This window comes from Amphiprion ocellaris, chromosome 21 (assembly GCF_022539595.1).
Source record: "Amphiprion ocellaris isolate individual 3 ecotype Okinawa chromosome 21, ASM2253959v1, whole genome shotgun sequence".
In the NCBI taxonomy this organism is placed as follows: Eukaryota; Metazoa; Chordata; class Actinopteri; family Pomacentridae; genus Amphiprion; species Amphiprion ocellaris.
This window is the reverse complement of record NC_072786.1, coordinates 23,188,632-23,210,510: the sequence shown is the minus strand read 5'-3', so window position 1 is coordinate 23,210,510 and position 21,879 is coordinate 23,188,632. Positions and strand designations below refer to the sequence as shown.

Genomic DNA, 21,879 nt, shown 5'->3' with positions numbered 1-21,879 from the left:
ATAATAACTGATCAAATCTCGCAGTATTTCCCTCTTTTCCTCACATTTCTTAACAGAGAGGGTATTTGCAAAGATCATGCACACGCACACGCACACGCACACACCCTTGTGCAAACTTTCCTCCCATCCTGATTGGTGGAGTCACCACCATGGAGGGTGGGACAAAATGGTGGTTAATTAGCATACCTATCCAGCCCCATAAATGCGGCCGCAGCCTCACCTGACGCGCCGAGGAGCATCAAACAGTCAGAGGGAGAGGGGGGCTTCCTGCTGTGGTGCACAAGACTCAGTCACAGTGGAAGCAAAACTCAGACAGACTAGAAAAAACAAGTTCAGGAAAGTTCTCTCACCTCACTGATCCGCTCACCGTCTGCGGTCTGTGCGTAAAAGCGCACAGCCAAACTAGACCTTTACGCTTTTCCAGGAGGACTGCTCCCCCCCCCTCTTCCTCCGTCCTCCGGCTCTCCACGGTCGGCTGTGGTTTGAGGCTCTTCCCTCGGCCGGTTTGAGACTCTTACGCCCGGTTCTGTTGAGTTGTGCCCGGTTCGACCCAGAGCTCCGGGTCACCCATGAGGCTGGAGGCCGCAGCCAGGATGGATCTGTTCAGGAAGCTGTGGAAGGCGAGGAAGCTGATCCTTGTCGTGTTCATCCCGCTGTCCCTGCTGCCCTTACCGCTCATCCACCCCACCAGCGTGAGTACAAGAAGAACAGTGAATTATTATGCAGCTTTTACACTTATGAACAATGTGACAGAAGGACCAGTATCGTATAATGTAAGAATCTAAGAGAAATTTCTAACAAAACGTGATCCTTTAAACTATGTGTGACCGATTTAGTGGGAAATAGGAACATTTAAATGAGTTACACAGTGAAAAGTCATTATAGAGTAGCACAGATGCACGGCTTATTACACAGATGTGGCAAATGTTTAATTTTCTAAAACTAAATCACAAAAAAATGCTTCTTAATTATCATAAAAACTCAGGATAATATAACTGGTAATAGAAATACCAATGTATACAAGAAAATGAAGCAAATCATTCACACATTGTGAATTACAGTAGTGATTAGTATGCTCTGACTTAAGGTACTTCACATATTAGTAAAGCACGAGTGAGTTTCAATAAATACCTACTGATCTGCTGATGCTCCTCCTGGCTGCTGCTGGTGGTCACTGCGTCCTGATGGGATTTCAGTGTGTGTGTGTGTGTGTGTGTGTGTGTGAGAGAGAGACAGAAAAACAAAGAATCAATCAAAAGGCACAGTGTCTGTTTCGATGAATGCTTGTCCTGGTCGTCAGCTGAGGCGTGTGTGTGGAGAGGAGATGTCGCGACATGTTGATGAGATGGAGATCAGTGTTCTGCTGAGACGCACAGAGGAAGAGATCACAGAGAGAGAGAGAGAGAACGACCTGATACTCATTTTTAGGCTCATGTCAGTTCTTTTTTTTCCTGTGAAAAATCAGGGGAGATTTATGTTGCGGCTTGTGGCTCGTGTTTGTGTTTTTTCAGATGTCCTCAGAGTAATGAAATTGCACTAGAAACAATAGGATTATGTCAGTCTGAATCCAATCTATGCAAATTCTTCTTCTCTGAAAGAAAATTTGTTGCTCTTTGTCACCAAGACACCGAGTAGCTGCCTGTCTGTGAGACTAAATCACATGTTAAGTGAAGTTTGGTTGCATTGTGGCATTTTAAATGTACAGTATCTGAATGTCAAACTAACTAACATTCACTTTATCATCGATTAAACTAGAGAAGCATTCAGACAGCGTGGTACTCTGCCAAAGCTGCTCACTTGTGGTATGATTTCTGACAGATGAAATTTTTTAAAAATTCATGGTCCGCAGCTGACGTAGCGTTCACCTGTTGTCATAGATACAGTGACGCCGTGATGCTATCTCGCAGAACTTTTTAACAAATCCGTGGATCCAGACTATCAGCTGCATCACTGCCAAAATCGAATCACTTGGTCCTTGTATCATTTCTGACTTTCCCTGAAAATTCCATCCAAATCGATTTGTCCGTTTTTGAGTAATGTTGCTAACAGACAGACAGACAGACAGACAGACAGACAGACAGACAGACAGACAGAGACAAACGCTGATCGTCACATAATTCCTTATCGGAGTATTAACTGGGTTCTGTTCTGTGACTTACATTATGTGCTTTGTGAAACTCTCACATTGCAGGATTTCAGATTGGATCTTGTTAACTTAGAGGCAGGGTAGGACTGAAACATTTTGGGAAACTATCATTTTTCTCTGACAGACGTGATTTCATTTGTGATGTAATTTTTCAAAGTCCAGTTTCAATTGAAGATTTGCTGTTTAATTAGATGTTCAACATGTGATGGAACTGTACCACATGAGATAGCATCAAAAGTGTGACTGTCACACAAAGAGAAAGGCATGGATTTGTAAAACCATTGATGCAACAGTTCAAACCCTGAGTCAGATGTCCTGCACAGCGTATATCCTTGCAGCCTTTGCAGTTCGTTAGATTCCCTTCTCTCAAATTGAATTTTCATTTGAAGTGATTGTTGGTTCAGTTTCAGTTCTGTGTGATTTGCAAACTTCATCCTGTCAACATGCCAGATTCTATGCTATCCAGTGAAAAGCCCTTATTTCTGTGTTCATCACATGCTGAGAATCAGCGAGGATTGTGGCTCTAGTAACTAGTGAAACTGTGGTGAGAAGCAGATGAAAAATCTCTGCATTTAATTCTTCTTTATTGTCAGTGTGGTTCACTTTAACTCTAGTTTGTGACTTTCATACGGTTGAGTTTTATTCTGAAGTCTCACCATGTCTACCCAAGTTTGCAAAGACAAAACTAAACTCGGTGTCACAAGATCGAAAAATACTTTTAATCTATTTTCAGGTTTTGATGCTTTTCCAACCAAAAGGCAAAAGTGACGTTAATTATTTTGGCATATACTGATGTTTCATTCCAATGTTTCATACACTAACAGTCAAAAGTTTGGACACATCTTCTCATTCAATGCTCTTTATTTATTTGTATTATTTTCTACATTATAGATTAATACTGTAGATTAACACTTTTGTGTTTACAACATCATTCCATTTGAATTCTTTTATAGGCTGATGTTCTCAATATTAATCTACAATGTACAAAATAATTAAATAAAAACCAGTGAATGAGAAGGTGTGTCGAAACTTTGACTAGTAATGTATGTTCAAACAACAACACATTTTATTTTTTTTTTTAACAAAATGAACAGTGATTATGAAATGTAGTTGCAGCTTGACAAAGGGTTAAAAATCAGACTTTCAGAACCAACTATGTCTTTATCAGAGAATCTGATGCATAGCACTGTGAGCAGAATGTAATGGTAGTTAGTGAGAGACACACACTAGAGAAAAGTCCATTTTTGTGTCACATACACACACACAAAAAAATCCAGTTCATCCATGAATTTGTTCCATTCTATTCCCAGTCATCCTGAACCAAACACCTTGCTCAAAGTGGCCCAAAGTGATTCTAATTTTGAACTTATTTAAATAAACATGAACACCTGACAGGTGTGTTTGTTTGTGACTCATGTTCTGATACATAATAATGCAGCCATTACCACACAGACATATCATTTTACAGCACCTGTTAACTAAACAGCATGTAATAATCGGAGCCACATGTGTTTGTGTTTCTTAAAACATCATTAATATTCATAAGAACTGTTTTGTCCTCACAAGTTGTCCTTCAGCCAATCAGAGCGGTCGCCCAGGAGCCTTGCTGTTATGTCAGTGGTGGTGCATGTTTGGCAGGAGTAGGTGGCGCAGGATGAGGCCAAGAAAAAACAAAAGAACAAAAACCTCACTACAAAGCAATTAAGTTACATAATCAACCAAGCACCACGCTGGATTGTGGGCCCCACGTGGCTTCCTTACAACACCAGGGCCCCCAGACTGCGTGAGGAATGTGCCAGGGGTTCAGTGCATGTTTGGAGCGGTACTGTGTCCAGCTGCAGCAGAACAGAACATCTGTAGGATGCAGTCAGGCCAGGTCACAACCAGAGACACAGAACAGAGAAGCAGAGTCGGTGGCAGATATGCAGAGTGTTCATACAAATGGTGGCTTGATCCAAAAGTTATGTACAGAGATACAAAGAGTTGTTGCCAGGTGTCTTACATTACGGTCCATTCAACTTTAGCTGCCTAGGGTTGGCCACTAGAGCCCGACTAATTGTGGAGTGGATGCTAGATACTGGTCCAAGACGAATTTTTAGATTGTAAAAAATCTCCATATCAATGTATTAACTGATATATTTGTTAAAGTTGTGTTGAGATGGGAATCTGATGGAGCCATTGTTTTTTAAAACACCTTACTATGTTAAGTGCTGTGAGATGAATTGAATTAAAACACATTATCATGGGATTTTGAATAAATAGCATGTAACTTAAGGTATATTTTGCACATCTTGCATGCCATGTCTACACATTTTAAGTTCATGTCATTTTATGGTTTTTAAATGGCACATGAATGGTTGTGTAACAGCCACAGAGTGAGGGTGATTTAATGCGACTACATGGGGTGCAATGACATGTAAATACAAAACACTGGGTTCTGACTTGTATCATTCACAGAACTTTTCATTAAATCATCCTGTTTGTTAAGTTTCTAGCAATACGTGATGCACTATTGTGCTTGACTCCGAACCACATACTCTACTACATGCGCTACAGAGAGTGCTAGAAGGATTGCTACCTATGGAGTCAGAGCTGCTCTACTGGACAAGCTATGTGTTGACTTACACTACCATTCAGAACTTTGGGGCCACCTAGGTAATTTCATGTTTTCTATGAAAACTCACACTTTTATTCATGTGCTAACATAATTGCACAAGGGTTTTCTAATCATCAATGAGCCTTTCAACACCATTAGCTAACACAATGTAGCATTAGAACACAGGAGTGATGGTTGCTGGAAATGTTCCTCTGTACCCCTATGGAGATATTCCACTAACAATCAGCTGTTTCCAGCTAGAATAGTTATTTACCACATTAACAATGTCTACACTGGATTTATCATTCATTTAATGTTATCTTTATTGAACAAAACTGCTTTTCTTTCAAAAATCAGGACATTTCTAAGTGACCCCAAACTTTTGAACGGTAGTGTGGTTTGTCCAGCAGAGCTCCAAACTACTCCAAGCATCTGCTCCTGCTTCATGTTATGCAAATGAAAAAGGTTTTTAACTGGGCAACATACCACAGTACTGGTTTATCTATAACTGGTCAATATTGACTAATGACATTGATTTATTGGTCAAACTCTATTGGTTGCTGTGGTCAGAACTGAAACATCTCCTCTGTTATTGGATGGGCTTAAAGTCAGCTTTGTGTAGATATTTGAAGATGTGCGATTCTTCCTCTAGTGTCACCATTAGGTTGACATTTGTGGCTTTTAGCTAAATATCTTGTCATTTAGATGGTTGCCTGGAATCTGAGACAGATGTGATGAATTGTAATAATTCTGGTGATCCTTAGTGCTCAGGGCAAAACTGAAACATCATTACTTTGGTTTATGACTAAATACCTGCTACAATTTCCCATCAGCCTCAGCTGCACTTTGCGTTAAGTGCAGTAATTAGCTTGTCAACCTCAAAGAGCTGCTAGCGTGGCCATAGACTCTCACTGGTACATTGTAGCCTGCATACATGACCTGACAAGCTGTTGGAAGTCACACATAGAAATATAAAGAGAATAATATAAAATAGGTATTCATTGTCGAGTGTATGAGTTTGTGTGTGGGTGTTTGAGTGCTGGACCTCTCCCCCTACTGTGCTCAATTTACATTTACATTTAAGATTTCAGTGTACTTTATTTGCATGGTATACAAAGAAATTTGTATTTGCAAAGCATATAAAATACAAAACAATCCTGATCATGATACAGACAGATTGTATATTTCCATATACATTATGTTAATTGTAATCATTACACATGCAGTACTTAATGCAGGACACGTATGTATACACGTTACTGTATGTCATTACAGAAAAGGTCATTGTAGGTCGTCAGGTGATTTGTTTTTTGTGTGTTTTCCCGTGTGGCGGCTGATAACACACAGAACTGCTGCTCTCTCGTTTTTTTTGTCTCCAAACCCAAGCAGACAAGCAAGTTTTTCATCAAGTGTGACTGTTTCGATGTCCAGGTTGCCATGGTTACAGATGATGTAATTTTGAGTTGTACTTACTTAGTTTCGTATATTTTCTGTCTGCATGGATACAGTGGAGATTGTGTGTGTCTGTGTGGTATCTATCAGGCCAGTTAGTCTGCTGCTGATTAGTTCAGCGAACGCTGGTTTCAACTTCGATCTAATCTGCCTCTCAGAAGTCGTCTGTAAACATCAATCCTGTCCATTTCCTAAGCTGCTCATGCATAACAGTCAGTTGATGAGACAATCAATGGGTTTCTTCTGTATGTTCAGACAGAAACCGGCCTGTCAGCTGTAAAACGCTGAGGAAAGCTGCCCTTTCATCTGAAAAGGTCTTTAGGTCACAGAGATTTACTTAATCACACATCTGGCTTGAAGAACTGTGTTGTGTGTATGAGCTGAGGGGTAACTGTTGCATAATGTTACATAAAAATCACACTGGTAGCGAATTAAATGCACTGTTACTAATTTAATTTGAGGGCATTTGGTGTCCTGATTGTTGATTGTATTCCAGGAATCTTTATTTTTTCAGCTAGAAAAACCGGTTGTAGCTGGAAAATGCTAATGCTGTATTAATAATACTATACCTTTTCTTGGTTGCTTTTGTATAAGATAGGTGTTGGAGTTCCTCAAGACTTGTGACTAATGGATGACTTACATTACATTTTCCATTGTGTATAAAGAGTGAATTCTTGTTTCGTGTGTGTAGAGATACAATATAAAATGTACACTGTATCTTTTGTCAGTATAAAAGGAAAAGTCCGGGGAAAGGTCCAGTACAGCTTGAACTTATTAACCTTTACCAGTGTAAATGGAGCACAACCTGCTGAGACACACACACACACACACACACACACACACACACACACACACACACACACACACACACACACACACACACACACACACACACACACACACACACACACACACAACCAATGCCCATTTCACCTCAGGCTCTCTAGTGTCACATTTATTTTCAGTCTCGGAAAAATCCACTGAACTTTTGCCTACATTAAAAAAAAAATCATCACATTTTCATGCCTGTCGGGGATTTACTGGTCCCTAAAAATAGCTGTTCATGTTGCGCTTTAATTGATTTTCTCAAAATACGTTGAGAATATCTGTCCAAGGAAACCCTGAAAGAAGCTGATTCCCACATGTTGCCTATCTTTAGCTTTGGGACTACATGGTGTGGTTTCTGTTTTAGATAAGAAGATTTTTAGGAATCATTACTGACCTATTTAAACCACCTTAAAACCAGGTCTGACCTTAAAGCAAACAGGCTTCCCTCCATCTGAACACCAGCCTGTATTGACTCGTACTTGTTGACACGTCTGAGTATAAAGTCTGATTAAGTTGCAGCACTTTGGCTTTAACTATCAGAAAAAAACAAAGCAAAGGAAGATAAATGTTTTATGATCTGGCTGAATCTGCAGTATTTCTGCGGCAACTATACTCTGATAAACTGAAGTCGATAATCAATGACCAGGGGCTGCTGATTTGTTTTTTGTAATCTGTGTTTATTCTTTTCTTTTTCCACATCTTTTCTCTGTACATTCTTGTCAGTGTGATTGGCAGGTCAACAGTCAAACCTCATGGCTTTGCTTTAATGATTTTATCAGTCAGACTCCTGGTGTTTCCTCAGACAGGTGCTAAATGGACACTGGTAGGGTTGCTGCTGTATGAAGTTGGTTTGTGTTCTGAAGGGATTGAAATTGTTGTAGCATTTTTGTTGGCGAGCCCGTCTTTGATTATGAACCCAAACACCTCATTCTGTTCTCAGCCTGATCCTAATGCCTGGAAATGCCTCCTTCCTCCTGCCAAGTTAAATCTACAGGAACACATCCAAACAGGAGAACAGGCTGTAGAGTGACAACCTGTGCCTGGAAAACCAAAGCACAATTACATTTTATACCTCTAAAAGATATTTAAACAATTTTGCACAACAGTGGTAAAAATAGCAATACATTTCTGAGTTACTTGGACTTTACTTGGGTATTTCTATTGTATGCTACCTTTCAGAGAGAAATATTGTACTTTCTACTTCACTACATTTATTGAACCACTTTATTTACTTTTTAGGTATTTATTATATACACTACCGTTCAAAAGGTTGGAGTCACCCAGACAATTTTATTCATGTGCTAACATAACTGCACAAGGGTTTTCTAATCATCAATGAGTCTTTCAACACCATTAGCTAACACAATGTAGCATTAGAACACAGGAGTGATGGTTGCTGGAAATGTTCCTCTGTACCTCTATGGAGATATTCCATTAAAAATCAGCTGTTTCCAGCTAGAATAGTCATTTACCACATTAACAATGTCTAGACTGGATTCATCATTCATTTAATGTTATCTTCATTGAAAAACTGTCTCTCTTGCAAAAATAAGGACATTTCTAAGTGAACCTAAACTTTTGAATGGTAGTGTATATAACACACTTTTAATGCTAAAGATTAAACCAGTAATTTCTAAACTTTACGGCTTCTGGGATTTTTCCCTCTAAACTTTTATGGGGTTTAATTTCAATTCAAATTTTCTATTGATCCAATACATCACTAAAAATCAAAGATTCAAGAAAAAAAATCCAAAAACTGAAAACAGTTTAGTGTATCAGAACTTGGTTTTGTTCTCTTTCCTCTCCATATACTCATGTTTATCCCATAAAGTATCTGCCGTCCCTGTATTTTGAAGTGTTTCTGAATTATGTTGAAGACATTTTGCAAGCTATTTAATTATTTGCCATTTTTCTGTGTGATTTTATTCTTATGAATCCAGTTTAAATATGTGGACTCACTTAAATCCGCATCATTTTGCAACAATGTCTGATGTGTCCAAGGATGCTGATTTGAATGACAAAGCATTTACTGTGTGGTTCGGAATTTAGCGTTTCTTTCTTTAACAACAATAAATGGCAGAAAAAAGTTTACAGTTTTTTGGAGTCCTTTCAGAGAGAGAAGTAAGAGTTGCAGTAGGTTTTTCTGGTTTGCCATCTTGATGACAAACCAGATTTTTAATCTGATATTGGTGCATTTGTGAGCAGAAAACAATGAACTGATATGTCACATAAATACATTGCATGTACGAGCAATGTTGATGCGGATCCAGTCAAATATTTTATGGTTTAAAAATAGTGATGAGGTAAAGTAGACTCTTGGCTGCAGAAGTTAGTGTTGTCCCTTTATGCAGAAGTAACTTCTTATGGGTGTTGTCCATAATTGTCATTTAATCTGTGACATTAGCTTGTAAAATTTTGGAACACTCATCCATGTGATTTTCCTTCTGTTGCAAGATGTTTGAGGATTTTCTTGCATGTACTGCCTGTTTCAACTCCCCCAACTACATGTCATTGGGATTTCAATGTAGCCAAAACATCATATGACAATCTTTTATAATCACCATCCGTGTTCTGAAGGACAGTTTTTTTTTGTTGAACTCGTGATCACATTAGTGGTGCATACAACTGCCCAGATACAAAACATGGAACTTCAACCCGAGGCTAAACGCCCAAATTACAAATGACTGTTTCCTGCGGATTTCACTGTAAAAGTTATGTCAGCTGCTTTAACAATTACAAAACAAGTTTTTGAGGAATTCCATGGTGGATCTGTCTTGATTTTTGGACAGACGGCCTTACGTTGTCTTCAAGCAGCCTTTGATTTGAAACAGAATTCATAGTTGAATCATTGACTACACGCTGTCTGGTGCCTGAGGCAGTGAAACTTCATTTGCTTTGAGGTTCTTCTCCCGGCAGCTGTCTCTGTGCCAAACTTGTTATTGATGCTGTGGCCAAACAGCTCTATCTTTGATTTGCTTGTCCAGAGCACATCATTCCAAAACACCTGGAAGAGCAAAGGATCTTTCCTGGCATGTCTTCCATGCAGGTCAGATGTCTGCAGTTTCTTTCTGATTATAGATGCATCACTTTGACACCAACAGTTGCAGTTTGCAGGAGCAGAGAGTCCTGGATAAATTGACAGTTGTTTGAAATCTACACCACCTTTGTTCTGAAGGCCTTAGAGAGATTTTTAGATGCTGGTGTGATGGCACCACAAAGTTCAATAGCAAAGACAGCAGCATAACATCCATCCATCCATCCATCCATCCATCCATCCATCCATCCATCAATTTAATGTGTCACTTGATTAAATATACCACCCTTATTTGTAGCCACTGTTTTAAAGAGGATCAAGTGCTTGTTTGAAAATGTTGAAAAAGTCAGCAGTGACCATCAGATGTATTTATGTTTTCATGTGACTATACCTGATTCAGTTGTTCCTGCTCATGTGTGTATTTCTCAGAACAAGGAAAAACAATTAATTAATTCTAGTGACTTTTTGAAAGGAAATCCCATAATCTTTAATTTAAATAACACTAACAGAAAACAAGTTAGCTTACGCAGGTTTCTGTGTAACATTAAGCAGGTGATTTATAGCGTAATGGATTTCTACAAAGTCCATGGTTTGAATGGCTTGTTTGGACAAGTCTAAACAAGCTGGAGGCCTGTGATTAACTCTCCCCCCTCTGGGTTTATTAATTTGAGATTAGCTGACCTGTTATTGGCAAGATGTTACACTGAAAGTTCTTCTTACGTAAAAGTACTACAGGCTCACGCAGCATGAGGCCATGGCGGGAACTGCTTACGTCTGATACTAACGTGGGGGGTACCACTAAACAAAACGCTATCCAAGTCTTACATTAACAGCCTTTGTTAAAAACATTTGTAGCAGTGCTGTGTGTGTCTGTGACAGAACAGACACACTCAGGCTATATTTAGACTGAAATTGTCCTGGCATGAAACTTGACGAGGGAATTATACTTTTCTGCAATGTGGGTGTCAGCTCTGGTTAATGAAGTTTAATGAAACTAATTTTCATGAGGTCTTAACAAATGTCATGAGATTCCTCTTTAGTTTAGCTGCTGTTGCGACAGAGTGGCATAAAAGGCTGGTATGTCGATATTATATAACCATAACCAGATTAATGCAACATCAGTGTGAGTGTGTGTGCAGCCCAGTTGGATTCTAAGTAGAAAACACAGGATAAATGCATGGCTTACTACAAGGACTAAAATTAGTAATATGTGTATTTATGCGTGTACACACGGATGTGTTTGTATATACTGAATGTTGTTAAGCCTGAAAGGTTGTTATTATACAGGTCTGCAGTTACTTTTGTCACTCTGTTGTGTGTAAGTCTAAGACAGTGTGTGTTTTCTTGTTTGCAGGAGGCATGTTGTGCATACGTGTTGATGGTGACGGCGGTCTACTGGGTGTCCGAGGCTGTTCCTTTGGGTGCTGCTGCTCTGGTCCCAGCGTTCCTCTACCCGCTCTTTGGAGTGCTGAAGTCAAGCGAGGTGAGTCCGTCAGTCTGTCCGTCTGTCTGTTTAGAGTTTCAATTCTCAGATAATCTTTTAAATTCCATTTGAGTTGGTGAATTCAGTTGCTAACGCTAACAGAGCTGATCAAATTTTGAGATAGAGAGCAAAACACTATGGAGGAACGGCATAGTCGGAACCAAACACTTTCACTGGGCTAAGTGTAACGTAGCCTACGCTATATGTTTTTACATTTATTAACTAGTTTTTCTCATGAAAATGTTCCTGTTGTGTTTCTAGCTGTATTGTTATCATACTGTATTTGAAAATGTGGCTCAGTCTCTTACATTGGCAACATTAGCTAACATTAATTATTTGGTGTTTTTCTTGTGACCATACAAATAAATGTCCAGTATTCACCGTTGCTGTTCAGTTTTGTTTCCACCACCTCTTATGTGAGCTACCTATGTGTTTATCCTTCCACCTTTCCACATTTAGCTGCAATGTTGTTAGCTAGAGCCTTGGCAGTTAGCTTCATTATGAGACCTATTTCATTGAAAAAAATTTTTAAAAGTCTGCCTGTTGTGGTTGGTGAAATTAGGTATGCTTCTTTATATTATCCCATATTGACTATATTTCCATTTACAGTTATTTTTAATATCAGTATGATTAATGTTGCCAAATTTGAGTGGCAAAAATTAGCCACCACCAAGGCTAACTGCTTAGCAAGCTAACCAGCAGAAAATGTATTATGGGAATGCAAAGGCATAATGAAAAGATAAGACACTTTCTTTAGATATTTAAATACTGCGAAGACAAACTCCATTTGACAATATATTGTTTGCTTCCACTGAAAAATCCATTTCCTTTGTCATTTCTTAAAAATTCTGCAAACATGTCACAACCTGGAACCTCAGAGCTTTCAGAAAATTTCCTATTATAAGGTTGGAAGAACCCCAACAAGTGGCGTTAATGTAGACCAGACCTGGGCATCCTACGGCCCGCGGGCCACATCCGGCCCGCCGGATGACCCTGACTGGCCCGTATGAGGTCATTGGAAAATACTCAATGCAAATATATATTATCACAATACATGCAAGCAATACGGCTGCACTGCTTTTATTTTGAAAGATCTGCTAAGTTAACGTTTTTTCGCGCGTGCTTTCCGTACTTAGCATAAGGTTTATGCGCTGATTGGTTTGTTGGTCAGCTTCAACCCCGGAAGATGTCAGCTAATGGCTAAGAAAGAAAGATCGATTCCGAATGCAGAGTTTTTAACAAGGCACGGACTTCCAAGTATTTCTTCACTGAAGTCAGAGGTAAAGCTGTGGGCTAGTTTGTGGAGAACAGATCGCGGTGCTCAAGGATCATAATCTGAATCGACACTACGAGACCAAACATGGCGGAGAAGTACAAACATTTGACTGATGCAGAGCGGGGAGGATGTCTGAAGGTTTGCTAGCTAAACTGCTAAAGCAGCAATGACTTTGTTTTACCAAAGCTCACATCAAGGGATGCAGCAGTCAAGACGAGTTTTCTAATATCCTACAAAATCGCCAAAAACAGTAAGCCATTCCCTGATGGAGAGTTTATAAAAGAATGTCTGGTGAACTCTGCAGCGTTTATATGCCCGGAGAAGAAAGGAGCGTTCGTTAATGTGCCCCTTTGGAGGCGAACCGTAACGAGGCGGGTGGAGAGCAGCGCCGAAAATCTGGAGCTTCAGCTGCACAACAAAGTGGACGATTTTGATGTTTTCTCCTTGGCTCTGGACGAGAGCTGTGATGTCCGTGACACAGCCCAGTTACTCATCTTTGTACGTGGACTAACAAAAACCTTTGAGATGACAGACGAGCTGGCAGCTGTGCAGCCAATGAAGGGAACCACGACGGTTCACTGAGGTAAATACACGCATGAACAAGCTGGGACTAAAATGGGTGAGTTTGGTTGGTGTTACAACTGATGGCTGTCCAAATTTGACAGGGAAAAATATTGGACTTTTGAAACGGATGCAAGATAAAGTGACTGAAATAAACCCAGAACAGAAACTGATATTTTTGCATTGTATTATACATCAGGAGGTGGTGTGTAAGTCAGTGCTAAAAATCAACCTCGTGACTGATGTTGTAGCTAAAGTAGTTAACTTCATCAGGGCAAGAGCATTGAATTACAGACAGTTTGTTGTCTTTTTGGAGGAGATGATAGTGAACATGGTAACCTTGGTTACCAGACAGATGTCAGATGGATCAGCCTGGACAAGATGCTTAAACGAGTTTGGGATCTGAGAGCAGAGATTCAAGAGTTGGGCATTGTACATCATTGTGTTGTGTAATTTACTGTTTTTATTGAGATATATTGAACATTGCTGTAAGTGTAGTGGGGAGCTGTTGTCTTTCTTTATGCTTCACAGTCATCTTAATGTAGATTTAGAAAAACTGACAACACCTCATAGCGTTCATGATGAACAAAAACTGACATAAGGCAAGTTTCAAATCTCTGCCAGCTGATGGTCATATTGTTTTAGAATAAATTCTGAGTGATGGCTTACTTACTTTGCTTGTAAAAACAGTGACTGCTGAAAAGTAATTAAATCACTTGGAAAATCAGTTTCACATTTTAAGTATGTCTTTATGATAGTAAATATCTACAACTCAATAGGCAGCAATCATAGTTTGAATGAAAAAACTAAATCTTTCATTAAATAGTTGTGTTCTGTGTTCCACATTTTCATTATATTGTATTGTTTCATTTACTGTTTTTATTGAGATATATATTGAGCAGAGCTTTTACGTGTACTGGTCCGGCCCTTAACAACCGTCAAAGTTTCTCATGTGGCCCCGTATGAAAATTAATTGCCCACCCCTGACATAATGGAATCTCCACCATGCTTCACTGTGGGTGCAAACATCTTACATTGGGTGGTGGTCTAATAAATTTGTTAAGCACTCTACATTAGAAATATTGATGTTGTCATAAAGTGTAAGTAACGCTGAATCAAAAAAAGTTTCTCTGTTCAAATTTAACACAAGTTGTGGCAGTTGTGTTGATAAGCTGACCAAGGTTCTGTTCTCTCCACCTGCAATTTCTTTGTCCCATGTTTGTCTCTTTGTGCCAGAAAATAGCATATATTAAAACAATTGAACTCAATCAACTTTACATTCCAATGAAAAAAAGGCCATTTGAGGAGAATACCATCCAGTAGAGTCACTCAATGTGCCTAGAAAGTAAGAGAAAGATTTGTTATTTAGGGCAGGTGGTAAACTGTGTAGGGCTTTGCAACAATGCAGATAAACAGTTACAGTTCTGGTAGTAAGAGTCAGCTGATCAGATTGCTGTATATACGGATATACCATAAGTCCAATGTGTGAAAGACCTTTCTGTGCTCCAAGTATGTTTCAAGAATTCAGGTCTATATGCATGTTTCAGTATGCTTTGAAGTATGTCAGAGGTTTCTTGGATATATACGCTACCTTTTAAAAGTTTGGGGTCACTCAGGCAATTTCATGTTTTCCATGAAAATTCACACTTTTATTCATGTGCTAACATAACTGTACAAGGGTTTCTAATCATCAGTTAGCCTTTCAACACCATTAGCTAACACAATGTAGCATTAGAACACAGGAGTGATGGTTGCTGGAAATGTTCCTCTGTACCCCTATGGAGATATTCCATTAAAAATCAGCTGTTTCCAGCTAGAATAGTCATTTACCACATTAACAATGTCTACACTGGATTTATCATTCATTTAATGTTATCTTCATTGAAAAAAATGCTTTTCTTTCAAAAATCAGGACATTTCTAAGTGACCCCAAACTTTTCAACGGTAGTGTCTGAGTTTCCATGAGGGTTTTTCATGATACAGTGATAGTTGTCCTGTTGCATGTCTGTGTAAACCAGAGGTGTCGTCACTGAGCTATGAAGGTTTCATGATGACCTGATAATATTCATCCTTATCCACTCAAGTTCCTCAGTGTTTTTCTTCCTTAAGTCCATACATTCACACATGCCACACCCAGCGTCTCGCACTGCCATTAACACCGCTGCCAGACCGTGTTGTGTTGCTTTGCCTTTGATTGGATTTACTCCCTTTTTTACACCATTAACTCAGTTACTTCTCTATTAAACTCGCTGTTCTCTTTTTCACTTTTATTATTAGCATTACATAAAAAGTGAGCTGTATGCCTCATGTGATCAAATCGCATTGACAAATAGTGACAAAGCTGCCTGTTAACACCACTGTAAGCCGCTTGTGATGGTGGGCCATAAATATGCCAGCAGAGAGCTTTATGCAACATTTTCAGTCTATTATGTTTTTCTCATTTTTTTCCTGAATTCTCCCTTTTCAGCTACTTGCTTAAATGCTGCTAATTAACAGCAGAGGTTCAATCTTCATCGCTACTCAAGAGTTAACTGTAACAGCAGTAGTTTAAACTTAGGCCTTATTTAATCTGATTAAAGTTTCCATACAGTACCTTATTGTATTTAAAAAAATCAAGTCTTCCAAGTTTTTCTTAAGATGAAAGACATAATTGATGCATTGAAGTTAGTCAGAAAGGGCTTTTGCATTTTTGGCTCAAAAGCGAGATTATCACTGATTAACCGTGTTTCAAGATGAGCATCATTAACTAAGATGCTAAAGAACTAGATGCTGTAGAGGGTAGTCTGTTAACTACACGTGCAGCAGTTATTGTGTGTTTGTTAAACCAGTCTTGCTGCTACAGTTTACATGAGTCAGCACTGAGAATTTAAGTATTTTAATCTTTTCCTCGACTAATTCTCTTTACCAGTCTGCAGCTCCTTCAGGTAGGATAAGAAGTAGAGTGTTTTCTGTAAAGTAGGTGTTAGTTCCTGGACATATTCCTACTTCTTTTCCATTTCTAAATAGAATTTATATTCATCATGGCAGTTGAGGAACCTGGGCTCCATCCTAACATGTAGTTTCTTTCTAACTGCCACTTTCTTTGGATTTTAATTTTGGAGCGAATACCGTAGAGACATACAACAGCGTGGCAAAGGTCCCCAACTAGAATCCAACTGTAATCATTAGATGGAGAAAGATGTAGTTGTGGATAAAACAGTGGAGAAAATGCAGCCGGTTTTAGGTGAGAGGTGAGGCGACGTGGGCTTATACAACCTTGCAGGGCCATGAACCCTGCGGGTGGGAAGTAGAGCAGATTAAGAAGAACAAATGGCAAACTGTAAGTGTTGATCCAAACGAGGGAGGGTGAAGGAGGGAGAGAAGCAAAAAGGCCCCATCACTTCCTCCTGTCTCCTTAAGTCTTGTTTTGTTTATGTTCCTAAACCGTATTTTATCCCATCAGCAGGTTCATAAACCTGTTTACATCACGTGAAGTGATCTGAGCTCCTGGTATAAAATGAAAGCAAGACATTTTTGTGCCTGTGTGTGTTCAGGTGGCAGCAGAGTACTGTAAAGACACCACTCTGCTGCTGATGGGAGTCATCTGTCTGGCGGCCTCCATAGAGAAGTGGAACCTGCACAAACGCATCGCTCTGCGCATGGTGATGATTGCAGGAGCAAAGCCTGGCATGTGAGCATCACACATGCATTTTCACACATTTACACTAACCTTAACATAATAAGCTTACAGATATATACACACTAAATACTGGTGCTTAGTTGAGACTAATGAAGTGAGGACTGACCACAGGTTTTAAAGCTCACAGGTCTTTTTTCCACAGAAATGTAAAACACAAACATACATGCTGGTCAGTAGCATCCCTTTCTTTCTTTCTTTCTTTCTTTCTTTCTCTTTCTTTCTTTCTCGTCCAGGCTGGTGCTGGGCTTCATGTGCTGCACAGTGTTTCTGTCCATGTGGCTCAGCAACACGTCCACCACAGCCATGGTGATGCCCATAGCGGAGGCCGTCCTGCAGCAGCTGATCTGCACCGGTCTGGCTGACAGCCATGATGACTCTGAGACAGGAGAGGCCCCTGAGGAGGACAGTGGTACGTCTGGCTTTGGCACTACAGGGAAGATAGGAGTGGGCGATCTTAATTTGGTGTATAATCTGCTTTTCAGAGAAATAGTGCAATTGTGTCATAAAGTAAATTTATAAGATAGCTGTCCAAACGTTTGTACTCCACATAAACTAAGCAGAGGCGTGATTGGTTGTGACACAATTAGGACGCAGTCATTGGATGCACTTATGCCTGTCATAATATGAGACTTTCACTACGCAACTAGAGTGGCAACAATAATTCACAAGAACAATGTCATTGCAAATTTTTAAAGAAATTGTGAAACGATATCAGTCAAATTCATCTTTAACTTTGTTGATTATGTGTTTTGTGTCTTTTGGGGTAAATTACAGTCAACATACAGTTGTATAGAGAGTCTGTAACTGTAACCTTTCTGTATGTGGTTCATACATAAACTACCAGTCAAAAGTTTGGACACACCTTCTCATTCAGTAGTTTTTATTTAACTATGTTTTACATTGTAGATTAATACTGAAAACGTCAATACTGTAAAAGAATACATATGAAATTATATTGTAAACAAAAAAGTGTTTATCTTCAGTATTAATCTGCAATGTAGAAAATAATACAAATAAATAAAAAGCACTGAATGAGAACGTGTGTCCAAACTTTTGACTGGTAGTGTATATCAATCAAAATGTCAACCACATACTTACTAGTGCTTGATTATTGAATATTATCATATGTCTATTATTCACATGATATTAATATTTCATTTCATCAATATCCCAGTTATTGTTAATATCAGTATATCACGGTACCTCGAAATACATTAATCATCTTAGAGGTGTAACTTAAAAGCATGACAGACCAACATTCTAAAAGAAGTCTAGATTTATAAGATGGACGTTTAGCCTTGATTTGAAGCAACAGGTTTTCTATCCAAGCAACCGTATGTCAAAATAATCATGCAATCACATGAGTTCAACTAAGTTTGTGTCAAGAATTATGATTCAAAGTGTTAATTTCGATTCTACTCCCAAAAAATGGTGATAAACTCTGTTGGCCTGATTGCCCATTTCTAGAGACACTGAACTATTAAATCTTCCCTGAAAAAAAATCTGACATTAAACATGTTTATAGCAACACTGTTGATATATAAGTGGGATGAAATGCAGCTGTAACAGAAGAATTCTCTCATCTCTCTGAAGCAGTTCTTCTTCTGCACTGTGATGATGATTGTTTTGTCTGCAGGCGTTTCAGGCAAAGAAGAGAATCTGGACAAGAACCAGTTAGAGCTGCTGTATCGCAACAACAGGTATGTATGGTGTGTGTTTTTGTGTGAACATACTGTATGTGCAATATATACACTCCTGTTTACAAGCTTAGAAAGGTCCTTATTTTTGAAAGAAAAGCAGTTTTTTCAATGAAGATAACATTAAATGAATGATAAATCCAGTCTAGACATTGTTAATGTGGTGAATGACTATTCTAGCTGGAAACAGCTGATTTTTAATGGAATATCTCCATAGAGGTACAGAGGAACATTTCCAGCAACCATCACTCCTGTGTTCTAATGCTACATTGTGTTAGCTAATGGTGTTGAAAGGCTAATTGATGATTAGAAAACCCTTGTGCAGTTATGTTAGCACATGAATAAAAGTGTGAGTTTTCATGGAAAACATGAAATTGTCTGAGTGACCCCAAACTTTTGAATGGTGGTGTATGTGGTATGGTATTATTTAATTTTCCTACGTTCCTTCTTCACTTTACCAATTCTCAGTGTGTACCACAGTCTTGGTTACGTCCAACTAGAGCTGTTGGCCTGAAGAGGCTTCTGTCATTCATACACTTTCTTTCGGCCCTCAGAAAATGATTGTGTGAATTTGCAATAAATTACTAAATTCAGTAAACTAAGGAGTTTCATTTAGAGAATATGGGTCTGGTGCTATACCTCACACCCAAACAATGTGAATTTGCATTGACAGAAGGACAGATTAACAACTGACAACTCTGTATTTGGCTTTTATTACTGCAGTTAACGGTGTTAAATGTGGCTGAAGACTAATCAAATCAAATGAACATTTTCTTCTGTCTACATTTTTTTAAAGTAAATTTTATATTTCAATTGCACAGATATGTTTCTTCACTATATTCCTAGCAAGAGATGGCTACTGTTGTAATAATGCAAATCTCATCTGGCAGCTGTTGTTAATTCTTATTAGCTGAAAGGGGCGTTTGTGAAGATTTTCTTTAACATAAAATCTGTAAAGTCAATATCAACCCCCAAATGAGGTAACACAACGGAGATGGAGACTTTGATGCACTGATGAAAATTCTTTGACACTCTCTGTAGACATTATGCACAAGATCACAAGTCATGTAGAGTTAACAAAGCATGTTCCATCAGCCAGCAGTCATCCTTCTGCTGGAGCTAACACCACAGACTTGACTTTAACCCACCTGCGTGTGAAGAGACGTACTGTTGTTTCCTCTTCTAGTATTACAAGTTACTAATGCTGAACAAACAAAGAATGTTGCTGTGGAGACATGGCCCAGGTGTTTGAATCTCTGGAAAATGATGCTCAAAAACTCATCTGAAATGACCAGCTATTGCCATGGATACCACCAAGGAGAGTAAAGCGGTCTTGGAGATCTCCAAGATTGGCATTTTAATTTTCTGTTCTCTTCTTCTCTCTTTCTCCAGCAATGACTGCACCAAGCAGGAGCTTTCTACACTAAGTGAGGTGAGACATGTCAAAGCTTCTTTTGTGTGTGAAAAAGAAGCCAGAAAATTAGCAGCACAGCAGAAAAATCCATGTACTATAAGTGGACTCACCATTTATCTCTGTGTCTTTGTCCTGTTGTCAGGCACAGACTGGTGAGGTCAACGGTTTGGGTCTGAAGCCGATCTCAAACCAGGATTTTATAACACACACCAATGGACATCTGCCACAGGTTAGTAACACATTATTGAAGAGATTAATGAGGCTGGTCTGTAACAGTAAGACTGCAAAAAATAAGAATGAGAAACAGCCCCCATTCCTCACCAGTTAGGCTCAATTCAAATAACCATTTCCATTTATCAACAACGCTCTTTTTTTCTTTCCTAGGTTGCCATTGAAATCCCAAACGTGAAGCGGGTGAAGATGAGGAGAGACTCCCAGTATCCCACCAAGAGGGATCACATGATCTGTAAATGCCTGTCGCTCAGCATCACCTACGCTGCCACCATCGGAGGACTCATCACCATCACCGGCACGTCAACCAACCTCATCTTTGCTGAGCAGTTTAACACGTAGGTTCACACACACAAGCACATGTTTGTACACACCTACAATACCAGTCAAAAGTTTTAACACACCTTCTCACTTAATGGTTTTTCTATATTTTCATGACTATTTACATTGTAGATTCTCACTGAAAGCATCAAAACTATGAATGAACACATATGGAAAATATAGCAAACAAAAAAGCGTGAAATAAGTCAAAACGTTTTATATTTTAGAATCTAAACTACATGAAGTTCTAATGGCTTAGCTGAGGATGCTTTTTGGCCTTTACAAGAGTCTCAAAATCTGGCTGTATGCATGATAAAGCAACTCTGAGGTCATGCTCAATGTTCAGTTTATTTCGGTATTTTGTTTTCAGCTGAACAAGAGCTGAGAAGCCACATTCACAGAGGTATGTGGTGCTGAATGGTAGGAGGATTTTTACAGCTCGACTAGCAATGGAGGGATACTCTCTCATCACATCGTTGTACCAGAACTGGGAAAGGCTTACCTCTGTGAATTTTTTTCTGAGAGTGCGGTCACATGATAGCTCCACCAGCTGACATTCATCGCTGCTAGGCAACGTGATGCTTTCCATGTTTATTCCAAACGGGTCGCGCACCCAGTCGTCCTCGGGTTGTTTATCGGGAAAGTAGTCGCTAAACCGCTCGAAAAGTTTATTCAGATGCGTGCTTTTGGACTCCTTTGTCTTCGATGTAGGAAAATCCATATTTAATGTACTCGCTGTCGTACTTGCGTTTAGCCCTGCTGCTGTTGCTATGAAAACATGCAGTTTCTTCTACAGTAATACGAGTGTCCTCACCGGTCGCTGCTGACACGACGACCCCCTGCGGGTGCGGAGGGGAACTACAATGACTCGCCACTAAATTGGATTATCTTTATTTTTATTTTTCTCTCTTTTTAGAAAAAGGCTCGCGACCCACCAAAAACGGCCCCGCGACCCACTTTTGGGTCGCGACTCACCAGTTGAGAAACACTGTTTTAGATTATTCAAAGTAGCAACCCTTTACTTTGATTACTGCTTTGCACCCTCTTGGCATTCTCTGGATGAGTTTCATGAGGTAGTCATCTGAAATGGTTTTCACTTCACAGGTAGTGTACATTAAATAAAAATTCACCATTCGCTGACAGTAAAATGAATACTAAAGT

At 39.2% G+C, this 21,879-nt stretch overlaps 2 protein-coding genes across 2 annotated transcripts in view; one reads left to right on the top strand and one right to left on the bottom strand.

The window, feature by feature from the left end:
* Nucleotides 1–492, bottom strand: part of zgc:162331 (uncharacterized protein LOC793007 homolog) — a 38,722-nt gene extending 38,230 nt beyond the window's left edge. Inside the window, exon 1 of the mRNA XM_023285390.3 lies at nucleotides 351–492. The gene's annotated coding sequence lies outside the window, so the exon portion shown is untranslated. The remainder of the gene's footprint in view (nucleotides 1–350) is intronic.
* A 65-nt stretch (nucleotides 493–557) lies between these two features.
* Nucleotides 558–21,879, top strand: part of slc13a4 (solute carrier family 13 member 4) — a 38,137-nt gene continuing 16,815 nt past the window's right edge. Inside the window, exons 1-8 of the mRNA XM_023285388.3 lie at nucleotides 558–692; nucleotides 11,411–11,539; nucleotides 16,910–17,046; nucleotides 17,289–17,464; nucleotides 18,692–18,755; nucleotides 20,145–20,184; nucleotides 20,309–20,395; nucleotides 20,551–20,735. Of these exons, the coding sequence (XP_023141156.1) occupies nucleotides 570–692; nucleotides 11,411–11,539; nucleotides 16,910–17,046; nucleotides 17,289–17,464; nucleotides 18,692–18,755; nucleotides 20,145–20,184; nucleotides 20,309–20,395; nucleotides 20,551–20,735 (941 nt within the window). The 5' untranslated portion in view covers nucleotides 558–569. The remainder of the gene's footprint in view (nucleotides 693–11,410; nucleotides 11,540–16,909; nucleotides 17,047–17,288; nucleotides 17,465–18,691; nucleotides 18,756–20,144; nucleotides 20,185–20,308; nucleotides 20,396–20,550; nucleotides 20,736–21,879) is intronic.